The 12871-nt window shown below is 41.5% G+C and overlaps 1 protein-coding gene across 1 annotated transcript in view; it reads right to left on the reverse strand.

Annotated features, from left to right (window-relative positions):
* Positions 1–12871, reverse strand: part of LOC123749509 (RYamide receptor-like) — a 120894-nt gene that overhangs the window by 5323 nt on the left and 102700 nt on the right. Inside the window, exon 2 of the mRNA XM_069332391.1 lies at positions 4002–4070. Within this exon, the coding sequence (XP_069188492.1) occupies positions 4002–4070 (69 nt within the window). The remainder of the gene's footprint in view (positions 1–4001; positions 4071–12871) is intronic.

Consider the following 12871-nt stretch of genomic DNA (forward strand, 5'->3'; position numbering starts at 1 on the left):
CCAGCATGGAGCCCGTACTTTGTAAGGCACAAGACGAGGCTGGAAAATGTTCAAAGGTATGCCAGTAGGCTAGTTCCAGAACTAAGTGGCATAAGTTACGAGGAAAGGCTTAGTGAACTGCACCTCGTCGCTGGAAGACAGAAGAACTCTGGGAGACATGATCACCACATACAAAATTCTCATGGGACTTTTTTTTTCTCTTTCATGGGACTTGACAGGGTAGATAAGGATGGATTATTTAACACGGGAGGTACACGCACAAGGGGACACAGGTAGAAGCTGCGTACCCAAATAAACCACAGAGACATTAGGAAAAACTTTTCAGTGTCAAAGTAGTTAGTAATTGGAATGCATTATTCAGTGATGTGGTGAAGGCTGACTCCATACACAGCTTCAAATATAGATATGATAGAGCCCAGTAGGCTCAAGAATCTGAACACCAGTTGATTGACAGTTGAGAAGCGGGACCAAAGAGCCAAAGCTCAACCCCCGCAAGCACAAATAGGTAAGTACAAATAGGTGAGTACACACTTCTGTCTGTGCTGTCTTGCGCACTTTCTGTCTTCGTGACAGCAAGTCGCATAGTCCGCCTGCTCCCATAACTCGTACTGAATTTCCCATTTTAAAATTTTCCCTTCGCCTGAAATTCTCCATCTTCTTTACTAAAAAAAAAAAAGCAAATTGACAGGTTTTGAGATGAATACGGTGAGACGGGTGTGAGGAATAGGGAGACAGATGGTAGCAGACAGGTTGAGACGGCAAGAGTGAGACGGGAGACAGATGGTAGCAGACAGGTTGAGGCGGCAAGAGTGAGACGGGAGACAGATGGTAGCAGACAGGTTGAGACGGCAAGAGTGAGACGGGAGACAGATGGTAGCAGACAGGTTGAGGCGGCAAGAGTGAGACGGGAGACAGATGGTAGCAGACAGGTTGAGGCGGCAAGAGTGAGACGGGAGACAGATGGTAGCAGACAGGTTGAGACGGCAAGAGTGAGACGGGAGACAGATGGTAGCAGACAGGTTGAGGCGGCAAGAGTGAGAAGTGTATAGAGGACGGGAGGTGTTGAGAGAAAGTTTAGAATGTATTAGACAAGAAGATGGAATTTAGTCAAGAGATTAAATACCCTAATAATCAAGGTGTTGGGGAAATGAGAATGTAAGAAGCGAGACGGAAGAAGATGGAAGAGGGACAGAAGGACGAAAGAGAAGGGAAGATTAGGGAGAATAGGAAACAAAAGTTTGATTCTTCAGAGATAACGAAACCCACTAAAAATAAAAATAGTCGTAACAGAGAGAGAGGGAGAGAGAGAGAGAGAGAGAGAGAGAGAGAGAGAGAGAGAGAGAGAGAGAGAGAGAGAGAGAGAGAGAGAGAGAGAGAGAGAGAGAGACAGAGAGAGAGAGAAGTATGCGTGTAAGAGCATGCTGCTACTCTCATATATAATTGCGATCTTCCACAGGCAAATCTAAGCAAAAATATCACAAATATAAACAATGAAACATTTTCATAGGGCTCACAGTACATATATTCTAATGCCCTTCAGAGGATGTTCATAGGATTGAGTGCTTGACAAACTTATGTTTTACTGCTTACAATTTTGGACGAGATTCTGCGATCCAGTTTTAAGAAGTAAACAAAGAATTATTCACGTTTCGTCTATAATTCTCGTGCATATTGGGAGTTTTTCAGGGAGTATTTCGGTCTTTATTTTCTTTGGTTGGGTTTATGCTCGTGTTCCTTTCCATTTTGGGTCCTGGTAGTAGAGTCGGGTTCGTTCTCGACACATCGAGAGTTCTGGGTTCGAGTCCCGGGAGGGGCAGAAATAGTTGGGTGCATTTCCTATCACCTAATGTTTTTTTTATAAGCCTAACGTCATATAAATTGTCATCCACATTTCCCCTGGAAATAAACTTTCCTTATTAAGGACACTCAATAGCTAGAGCCCAGGTTAATGGAGAGCCTAGCGTGTATGAAGACACTCTGTCTTCCTGTCACCCGACACACTGAATTATACCACCCCAACTCTCCCTTCCACCACCACCACCACTCCGGCATCTCTCCCAATTCATGTTACCCCACCTACACATCTGGCCCCCTTCCACCACCACCCCAACTCCTCTCCCCCTTCCACCACCACCCCAACTCCTCTCGTCCTTCCACCACCACCCCAACTCCTCTCCCCCTTCCACCACCACCCCAACTCCTCTCCCCTTTCCACCACCACCCCAACTCCTCTCCCCCTTCCACCACCACCCCAACTCCTCTCTCCCCCTTCCACCACCACCCCAACTCCTCTCTCCCCCTTCCACCACCACTGTAAGGAGATGGCAAACTCAGTTCTGGGCGAAGTTCTCCCAGACGCCACTGTCAGAGGTCACAAAGCCAACCACTGTCACTCTGGGCTGATCCCTAACGTGATTAAAACCTTCTTCAGAGCATCCCTTTGTGCCCTCAGGAAGAAGCAGAAGGATGGTGGAGTCCGACCTATTGTCGTGGGTGACACACTTCACCGCTTAGTTGCCAGGGCACGGGGTACACTACTACTCGACTCTTCGACCTCGTCAACAAAGTTTTCCTGGTCCGCTCAGGGCAGTGCGTGGATGGAGACTGGAGTGCAGAGGAAAAGCATTCTGAGGTTGATGGATGGTTGGGTGGCGATCCATAGAAGGAAGGATAAGATGGTGGAAAGGATGTATAACTACGGTCAGAGGGGTCAGGGGAGGTGTTGGGGAGATAAGCAGGGACATGGAGGGCTGTTTTTGGGAGGGAGCGACCTGGGAAGCAGGTGTGAGCTGGTTAGCACGGGGTGGGGTACGGGGTGGGGCACGGGGTGGGGCACGGGGTGGGTTAGCACTGGGGTGTGTAACTATGCTCAAATGGGAAATGTTGTATCGTGGAGGTTTGCTCGCCCTGTGGGCTATTTGTTCCTCTTTTGTCATGTATCTGTCAATATACACATTGTAGTAGTTTTCGCTACCTCTGAGTAGGTGTTTGTGATGCAACATGTAATCCACTGCCTCTTCGTTAGTGAACTGTACCAGGACAGGTCGTTTCTTGTCACAGTTGTATGGCCCCAATGCGTCGGTGGACTTGCACCTCATTCCCTGTCATCTGGGCTCTCATGTCTCTCAAGATCCCCTGTAGCTCCAAATCTTCAATCTCCATCCTTTCCTGCCTCGATGGTGCCTTGGCTTCAAGTAATCCATGGATTATGATTGTCCTCTTTCTCAGTGCAGGGTCGCCTCTCCCCCTGGCTGACCTCAACACCTTCCCACACTTGCTACTCCATCCCCCACTACTCCCCCTTCCCCTGCCATGCTTCCCTTATTCCTGCCAAATTCATTTGCAAGCCTAGTTATTTCTCTTTTCTATGACAATAAATATATGAATAAACATATAACCCATCAGACTGGCCATCAGTTATTACTCAGCACTCCCTAACTTAAGTAAAATTCTACCAATGAATAACAAGATCTTAAACTATCCATCAGATTTATTAATATTTATAAATATAAAAAAATTACCGTGAAGATGCAATGGTAAAAGGGGAAACAAAATCTGTCCATTCGGACGCTGCGAACCTTCCCAATCAGGCCAAGTCTCTGCCTAAAACGCACGCCGTGTATAGGAAAGACTCAATTCCTGATTACGTTAAATAAACGTATATGTGTGAGAGGATTAGGAGGGTTCGACCATGCAAGGATTCTGAACACACTCTCTCTCTCTCTCTCTCTCTCTCACTCTCACTCTCACTCTCTCTCTCTCTCTCTCTCTCTCTCTCTCTCTCTCTCTCTCTCTCTCTCTCTCTCTCACTCTCACTCTCACTCTCTCTCTCTCTCTCTCTCTCTCTCTCTCTCTCTCTCTCTCTCTCTCTCTCTCTCACTCTCACTCTCACTCTCTCTCTCACTCTCTCTCACACACCCACATACACACACACACGTTCAGTCCCCCATTAATGACAACACAGCAGCCAACAAAGGCATGGTACTTGGTGAGCCACTAACCATGAGAGTGTTGAAGGGCAGCCAGCACAGTGTGTACACCAGCACGACGGCCACCATCATCTTGATCATCTGTCCACACCCACAGAGAAAGAGAGGAGAGAATGTTCATATCAGTATTGAAATATTTTGGGGGCAAATATTGGTGTTATAGTTTATACATATAATCCAAAAAAAATATGCTTAATTGGTAGAAAGTGAAAACTAATTTTGTTGTTATTATTGATTAATACCATATGTAAATAGATACAACAGCAAACTCTATGAAACCTTCCAAGGATTTAAACCTGGTCCGCCAGGGTACTATACCTCCTGACTGTTTTTATTATAACCACTCAGCCACTGAGTGGTTATAACTGTTGGTAAGTCCACATAGACCCGCATGGATCCTGAGTTCGGTAATACTCGTGGCGCATTTTTTGCCCATCAGCTAATTTATCAAATCCTGATCTGTAAGCTGCAGTTAAGCTCTCTTCGTGAATTCTTTCATTATATATATATGTATATATATATATATATATATATATATATATATATATATATATATATATATATATATATATATAAAAAGGGAGTACCACCTCTAGCTGGAAGAAGGGGGACCCATAGCCTCGGAGGAAACCACGCATAACGCATTAGAGGGAATGTTTAGATCCCCTCCAATACAGTTTCTGTGTGCTTTTCTCCTACCACCCCCTTCCTTGAATATTTTTTGTGCTTTATTATGCATTTGATGGTTACAAGATATACAAGTTACAAGATATATATATATATATATATATATATATATATATATATATATATATATATATATATATATATATATATATATATATATATATATATATATGTTTCATTGAATATGACCGCATATTCTGTATTTATTATTTTCTGGTTTAGGGCTTCTATCCCTCTAACTATTTTCTTAGCATCAGGGCTTAATTGAAATAGGAGTTCTCCAAAACTCATTTTCGTACTTTTAAGGTGAAGAAAAGAAGTGATTTACTATAGAGTGTATTACACTTATTTGTATAATTTGCACGACGTTTCGAACCTCCATGGTTCATTCTCAAGTGAACAGATCTTACAATACTAGTTGATTTTATACCCGCATTAGGTCAGGTGATAATACAATGAAGGTGAAAACACGGGGGGATACATAAGGGATAAACATAGGGGCTGCAGAAGGCTTATTGGCCCATACGAGGCATCTCCTATCTAAACACAAAGATTAATCCAGTGTAATTGGCCTGTTATGTTGGACATTGTCTTCTGTGTTGGCATCGATATGTTCTTGTCTTGTCCTTACTCTCATAAGTAAGTACAAGACAAGAACATATCGATGCCAACACAGCCTACAATGCAAGGCCCGATTTGCCTAATAAGCCAAGTTTTCATGAATTAATATATTTTCTCTATTTTTTTCTTATGAAATGATAAAGCAACCCATTTCATTATGTAAGAGGTCAATTTTTTTTTATTGGAGTTAAAATTAACGTAGATATATGACCGAACCTAACCAACCCTACCTAACCTAACCTAACCTATCTTTATAGGTTAGGTTAGGTTAGGTAGCCGAAAAAGTTAGGTTAGGTTAGGTTAGGTAGGTTAGGTAGTCGAAAAGCAATTAATTCATGAAAACTTGGCTTATTAGGCAAATCGGGCCTTGCATACTAGGCTCAGAAGTGAGTTCTGGCTACTAGGTACGACATATATATATATATGTATATATATATATATATATATATATATATATATATATATATATATATATATATATATATATATATATAACAATATTGCATATTGTCCTGGGGACCATTCAGGCTTGTTCGCATATATATATATATATATATATATATATATATATATATATATATATATATATATATATATATATATATATATATATATATATATATATTGAAGGAACTGGATTCTAGGCTCATTGAAACAACAAGGGACCCGAGAGCTGCAAGCTTTCTTTTCCAGCGCCTCAGTGTGGCGATACAGAGGGGAAATGCGCACTGCATCCAGGGTTCCTGCCCGCCATCTGAGGAGCTGGAGGAACTCGACAACCTATGACAACCATCTTTGTAACCCATATGTAACTCCTTTTTTGTAACAAAGTTCAAATAAAGTAAATATATATGTGTACATACAAAAGAATGGGGGTGGTAGGAGAAGATAATATTAGTGTTCAGTGAGAAACCACAAGGTCTCCTCTGAATACTTTTTATTTTCTTCTCCGAGGCTATGGGTCCCCACATTGGCACCAGAGGTGGTACCCTCACAAACTTCTATATATATATATATATATATATATATATATATATATATATATATATATATATATATATATATATATATATATATATATAGGGGAACCATCTCTGGTTGCGTTTGTAGATATATATATATATATATATAGCTCATGAAAAAGAATCAATATTTTAATAAAATAAACCTCATCGTCTCTGACCAAACTAAATTCCAAGGGATTACTAGGGCTGCGACTGTCAAATTGGAAACTAAGGCTAACACACTGATTGAAACTATCAGTGCCAAAAGGTCTGGATTCACCTATTGTACCTACTGGCAAGCCTTTTTCCTCTCAAGCCTGGCTGTGCGTATTGGATTGCCAACACCCACAAACCTGGAAATCCATTTAGACCCACCATCGACTAGCTATCTACACTCCCACATACAGACTGGGAACGTCTCAAGTCTTTCTCTGACTCCATGCGTGCCTGACTCCATGCGTGCCTGACTCCATGCGTGCCTGACTCCATGCGTGCGTGACTCCATGCGTGCCTGACTCCATGCGTGCCTGACTCCATGCCTGCCATGCGTTTCCAGCCTTAAGTCTCCAAAATAATTGGACAATGTCTTTCAAGGTTCACGGACTTGAAGCGTGAGGTCTTCTCTGGATTTTAAGCCGTGGTTCACCAGCATGCCCCAGCATGAGAGTATATCAATGTTGATGGAGAGAGTTTACCGGTATCCCCGCTTGACATTGCACAATGTATTCATTGGAAACTGTACTCGAAGCATGTGCCAAAGAGGCACTTCCTTCTGATCCTTGATTGGTCTCATATAACAATTAGTATGCTATCCATCACAATATTACTTTTCATTTATAATGAATAACTATGAGTAATATCTTATCAACATGTAGAGGTTCAAGTTTATAATGATAAACAAGTTATATCTTTAATTTAATTAAGTGGTTTATGTCATAATTTTCAAGATTATCTTGCATGTATATTTCAAGAATCCCTGCATGTACATTTATGAAAGCATGCTTTGACAGTCCCCGTGGCGCAGTGGTTATACTCGCGCAGCGCTTCGCGAGCGATTTGGCCTGGGTTCGTATCCTGGCCGAGGAGGATTGACTAGGCACCAATCCTTGACTATACGCCTCTGTTCACGCAGCAGTGAATGGGTACCTGGTTGTTAAACGATTTGGCGGGTCGTATTCCAGGAAAAAAATGAATTAAGGACTTGCCTGAAACGTAATGCGTGCTAGGGGCTTTACAAGTGTCTTGGAACTATCACAAATCCCTTTGAATCTATTGCGTTAATACACTCTGATTGTATTAACGCAATAGATTCAAAGGGATTTGCTGAATCTGTTTGAACACCGTAAGCGAAGATGTATTTCGAACAATGAGTGGTTCAGCAAGAGTCCCCTGATGGTGACATGTACAGAGAAGTTGATGGTGAGGCTATGGCTTCCCTCCTTGGCTTCCTACTTGCTCATTTTAAAGCACTGTTGGACAGATCATCCACCATGGGTTCCTCTCTTGGTTTCATATCTGTGATTTTCTTTATGAGGACTATTGAACAGAAAATCCTTGTTGACCAGCACTTGAAACCTGCCGTCTACTGTAGGTATGTTGACGACATTTTCTTGCAGGTATCTGACATTTACAGCTCAAGAATGCAGCGAAATGAAGAGTGACAATAAGATATAGATGTATCATTCAAGGAAACGAATGATGGGTTTACACCGACCCAACGTAGGAATGTGATGATTGATTGATAAAGATTAAGCCACCCAAAAGGTGGCACGGGCATTAATAGCCCGTAAGTGGTGGCCCTTTTGAGCCATTACCAGTATCAATAGATGATACTGGAGATCTGTGGAGGTGCGACTGCACCCTGCGTGACGGGAGATGTGTCCCGTGGTAGGAATGTGCCTTAATGCAAGTAATAATTGCTCTGGCAGGTACAGGCGATGTGATTGATTGATTGATGAAGATTAAGCCAGCTAAGAGGGGGCACGGGCATGAGTAACCCGCAGAAAGCGTAGTGTTGTCGATACCTATGCCAACCATGCTCTCTCACACAGCTCCAGTTGGAAGCAGGTTCACGAGGAACTTTGAAGAGTAAGGCAGATACTAGGCAGATACTAGTCAATAATTCCAAAGAACATGATACTACAGCATCTGCCCCCCCCCCCCCACCCCCTCCGATTAAATGATTGTATTAAATTATTGCAGAGCACACAAAATAGAGGAAAGACAATATCGGCAGAAACCTGACCCTACCGACACCAACCAGAAGATGGAGTTGACAGTCTACTACAAGAGTCAAAAAATCATAAAGCTGCTCATGAAGTAGTCTTGTTTCACCATTCTTAAATCGCCTGTTAAGCGTGCATGAGAATTCTTACTCTCTCTCTCTCTCTCTCTCTCTCTCTCTCTCTCTCTCTCTCTCTCTCTCTCTCTCTCTCTCTCTCTCTCACTCTCTCTATCTCTCTCTCTCTCTCTCTCTCTCTCTCTCTCTCTCTCTCTCTCTCTCTCTCTCTCTCTCTCTCTCTCTCTCTCTCTCTCTCTCTCTCTCTCTCTCTCACTCTCTCTATCTCTCTCTCTCTCTCTCTCTCTCTCTCTCTCTCTCTCTCTCTCTCTCTCTCTCTCTCTCTCTCTCTCTCTCTCTCTCTCTCTCTCTCACTCTCTCTATCTCTCTCTCTCTCTCTCTCTCTCTCTCTCTCTCTCTCTCTCTAGCTCTCTCTCTCACTCTCTCTATCTCTCTCTCTCTCTCTCTCTCTCTCTCTCTCTCTCTCTCTCTCTCTCTCTCTCTCTCTCTCTCTCTCTCTCTCTCTCTCTCTCTCTCTCACTCTCTCTATCACTCTCTCTCTCTCTCTCTCTCTCTCTCTCTCTCTCTCTCTCTCTCTCTCTCTCTCTCTCTCTCTCTCTCTCTCTCTATCACTCTCTCTCTCTCTCTCTCTCTCTCTCTCTCTCTCTCTCTCTCTCTCTCTCTCTCTATCACTCTCTCTCTCTCTCTCTCTCTCTCTCTCTCTCTCTCTCTCTCTCTCTCTCTCTCTCTCTCTCTCTCTCTCTCTCTCTCTCTCTCTCTCTCCTGGAAAATGTTCAATATTGTATATATATATGTAAAATTTAATCCTTTGCTGAAACTCGCTGAGGCCTACGTGACTAACCAGCCATGCAGAGCAAGATCAAACCCGATCACAGCTAATTGCTTTCCTGGTGAAACATATCCTCGTGTACTGAGGTGTGTTATAAAATCAAACTCGAACATTAACAATATTATATACTTAAACAGACTTAAATATTATTAACGCGTCTTCGGAACAATGTTTTACACCTTAAAGACTATAAATAAAGATTAAGACTGGAGAGTATACGCGTGGTATGTTCAAAAGCGAGTTCCTTCCTGAGAAAATATGTTCATTAATAAGGGGAACAAAGACTAAAATATTAAGTACAATATTTACATATTCACAAGTTGTGCAAAAATCACCTTATTGCATGACTTCTCATTGTTCAACTGAACATATGCATTAATGTCAACTAATTATTGAACAAGTAAACTGTCAACAGTAAAGTAAATGTAGTATTCATTAAGAAACAATTATTGCTATTTGATAACCGGGGTCAGACCCTCCCTCTCCCCCTCGCTAATGGTCTCAGCAGACTCTCTCTCGTTACCAGAATTCAGCAGGGAGCAGAGGCGCCACTCCTCCTCCTCCTCCTCTCGTTATTCCGTCCAAACCTCCTGAAGCCGTTATCCCCCATGGCTATCCTCACTACAGCACTGTCACCAGATGACTTGATTACATTTAATTACAACAAAATATCGAGCACGTTATGTGTCCTGCACATGAGTTATCTTACTGTCTATAATAAGGGGAAGAAACATATTCTGTTTACCATCACCTGTGAAGATATCATTGCGTCATCAGGCCCACAACCGACTAACAACATGAGAGCTCAATTTCAACCTTTGTTTTTGTCAGTAATTTGGTTGTATTCGTTAGTTTGTAATGACATATCTGGCCTCGTGGTCCCCGTAATGCAAAACAAAAACAAAAAAATCATACAGTTGAAAGGTTTTGGTATTTAATTAGTTTCACTGGGATTTTTTTTTAGCTCAATTCATCCAATGTGGTTGTATACAGTGAATATGCAGATTTATACTGCTGGTAAAATGTTTATACCTGTTGACAATAATTTATGCCCATATCATGAACTTAATCGTTCGTTCCAGTCCAGTAGTGACCCCTCCTCTCTCTCTCTCTCTCTCTCTCTCTCTCTCTCTCTCTCTCTCTCTCTCTCTCTCTCTCTCTCTCTCTCTCTCTCTCTCTCTCTCTCTCTCTCTCTCTCACTGTGTGTGTAGACATTACATACATATATATTATATACACACATATACCCACAAGTCACACAAACAACAATTATTTTTATCTGGAATTTCCGCTCTCATAGTTTAAGTTTGTGTTCTTCCTAGAGAGAAGCTTGGACACCGGTGGTCTTATCTTGACAATAGTTGTGATGCTAAAACTGTCATCTGGACAGTAGTCGTCATGCAGAATAACTGTAATAACTATTAATTAGACTGTAATAATTAGACACTTGGACTGTAATAATTATTGCTGTTATTTTTGTTATTGTGAACAAACTAATACTATTTTAGTCAGCTGCTTCATGTTAACATTGGTTTTTGTTTTCCTGATTTAGAACTCCTGAAAACAATTTTGAGAGAAGAAATAGAATGACAGAAAAAAAGAGAGAGAAAAGAAAGAAAGAGAGAGAGAGAGAGAGAGAGAGAGAGAGAGAGAGAGAGAGAGAGAGAGAGAGAGAGAGAGAGAGAGAGAGAGAGAGAAGAATACAGAAAGAAGAGAAAAAGAGAAGGCGAGTTTGCGAGAAAAATAATAGTATTTTCCCATTCTTTGCATTGATGTATTGCATTCCACTAAATGTAGGGTCAAAAGACTTTGTGTTTGAATTACATATTCAGCATCATATGTGAACGACCAGCAATATTAGGAACTCTTGCGTTAGGAATAACATTTGTGTCACATCAAAACAGTGATCAACAATACAAGGAATTATTATTCGCATCTGATGCTGTTGATTTAATTAAAATGCTGCATCGTTTGACTCCCAGCTTGACGTCAGTGCAAGTGGACTATTGAACACTTGCACTGACGTCAGTGCAAGTGTTCAATCCCCCCACTGGTAAATCCCAGTGGGTGATTTAGCACTGAAGTAAAAAAAACAAAGCGACGATTTAAGATGTGAATTGTCAAATACGAGACAGTAGATTAACCGAAGATTTGTGCTCCTTCTATCTACCGGACAATGATGACAAACTGCTTTGTCTTCCTTGTCGAATTACATAAGAATAGCTTTTGATTTGAGCGTGAACAGCTGTGTCTGGTCGTAGAGCAAGCGGAATAAGCTTTGCTAATTTCCTGGTGAAGCAGCTGCCTCTTCCTTGCACCTGTACTCTCCTTCCTGTTGACCAAACCACACACACTAGAAAGTGAAGGGACGACGACGTTTCGGTTCGTCCTGGGCCATTCTCAAGTTGATTGTGTTGTTGTTGTGTTCTATTGTTGTCCTCCTTGTTGTTGTGTTCTTGTCATGCCTCTCTGAAAACCTTCTCTTACTGCTCCAGACAAGAAACTATGTAGGGCAGCTTTGGGTCAAATATCTCTGACTGCCATACTTAACAGAGTTCTTCCAAGCAGCTGGCTTCAACATCTGGATGGTAGAAACCGCTTCAAGAATTATGCTGGTTGAAGCATGAAGGGTCTTACTGGGCCTCCGAAAGATCTTAAATTTTAGCACCTAGATGAAGGTTTATACCATCAGAAAGTTCCCGTTAGGAACTGGAAACTTTCGCAACTTACTTGGCAATCAATGCGGCATTAGCAAGAAGAGCCAAAACTCATTCTTCATGCAGGCAAATTGGTGCTTCTCTCTTTGATTGTATCATTCAGAATGGGGCATCCAAACTTGTTCAGGTTTCGACGATTGGCATCTTCATTAAAGTTTAATTCTTTCTACCAGAATTTCTCTGAAGATTTCAAGCTCCTCTTTGTCAATCATTTCCACATTTTGGAAAGTTTCCATCACTAGAAAATGAGACATTTCCTTCGTGTGAAATATACTGATAAACTGTTATAGCGAACGAATACAAATTAGCCTTTTGAATAGTACCATGAGACAACAGCGTTCAGTATTCTTGAATCAAGAGTTCTGTTGTGACTCGTGTCTCTATAATCAAGATATTCAGTTAAAATTATTGAATAAAGAATCATTTGCCAAATTACCTTTCTGTCGGCTTTTAATGAAGCATTTCCATTATGTCCGAATTTTAGACATATTATAGGCAATTTAGTCAACTTTTTATTGAATGGATAAAGTTTTATCATATTTTCATCTAATATGGCAGTATGATGTTTGTTCCGAAACTGATTACATCTCTTCGGTAATGAACAGTGGGACGTTGTAACAGGTAAATCAATGATCTGGTACAAAATAACACTATATGATGACAAATCCACACACTAGAAAATGAACACTTAAGAATGGTCCAGGACGGACCGAAACGTCGTCGTC

This window comes from Procambarus clarkii, chromosome 27 (assembly GCF_040958095.1).
Source record: "Procambarus clarkii isolate CNS0578487 chromosome 27, FALCON_Pclarkii_2.0, whole genome shotgun sequence".
NCBI classification, from domain to species: domain Eukaryota; kingdom Metazoa; phylum Arthropoda; class Malacostraca; order Decapoda; family Cambaridae; genus Procambarus; species Procambarus clarkii.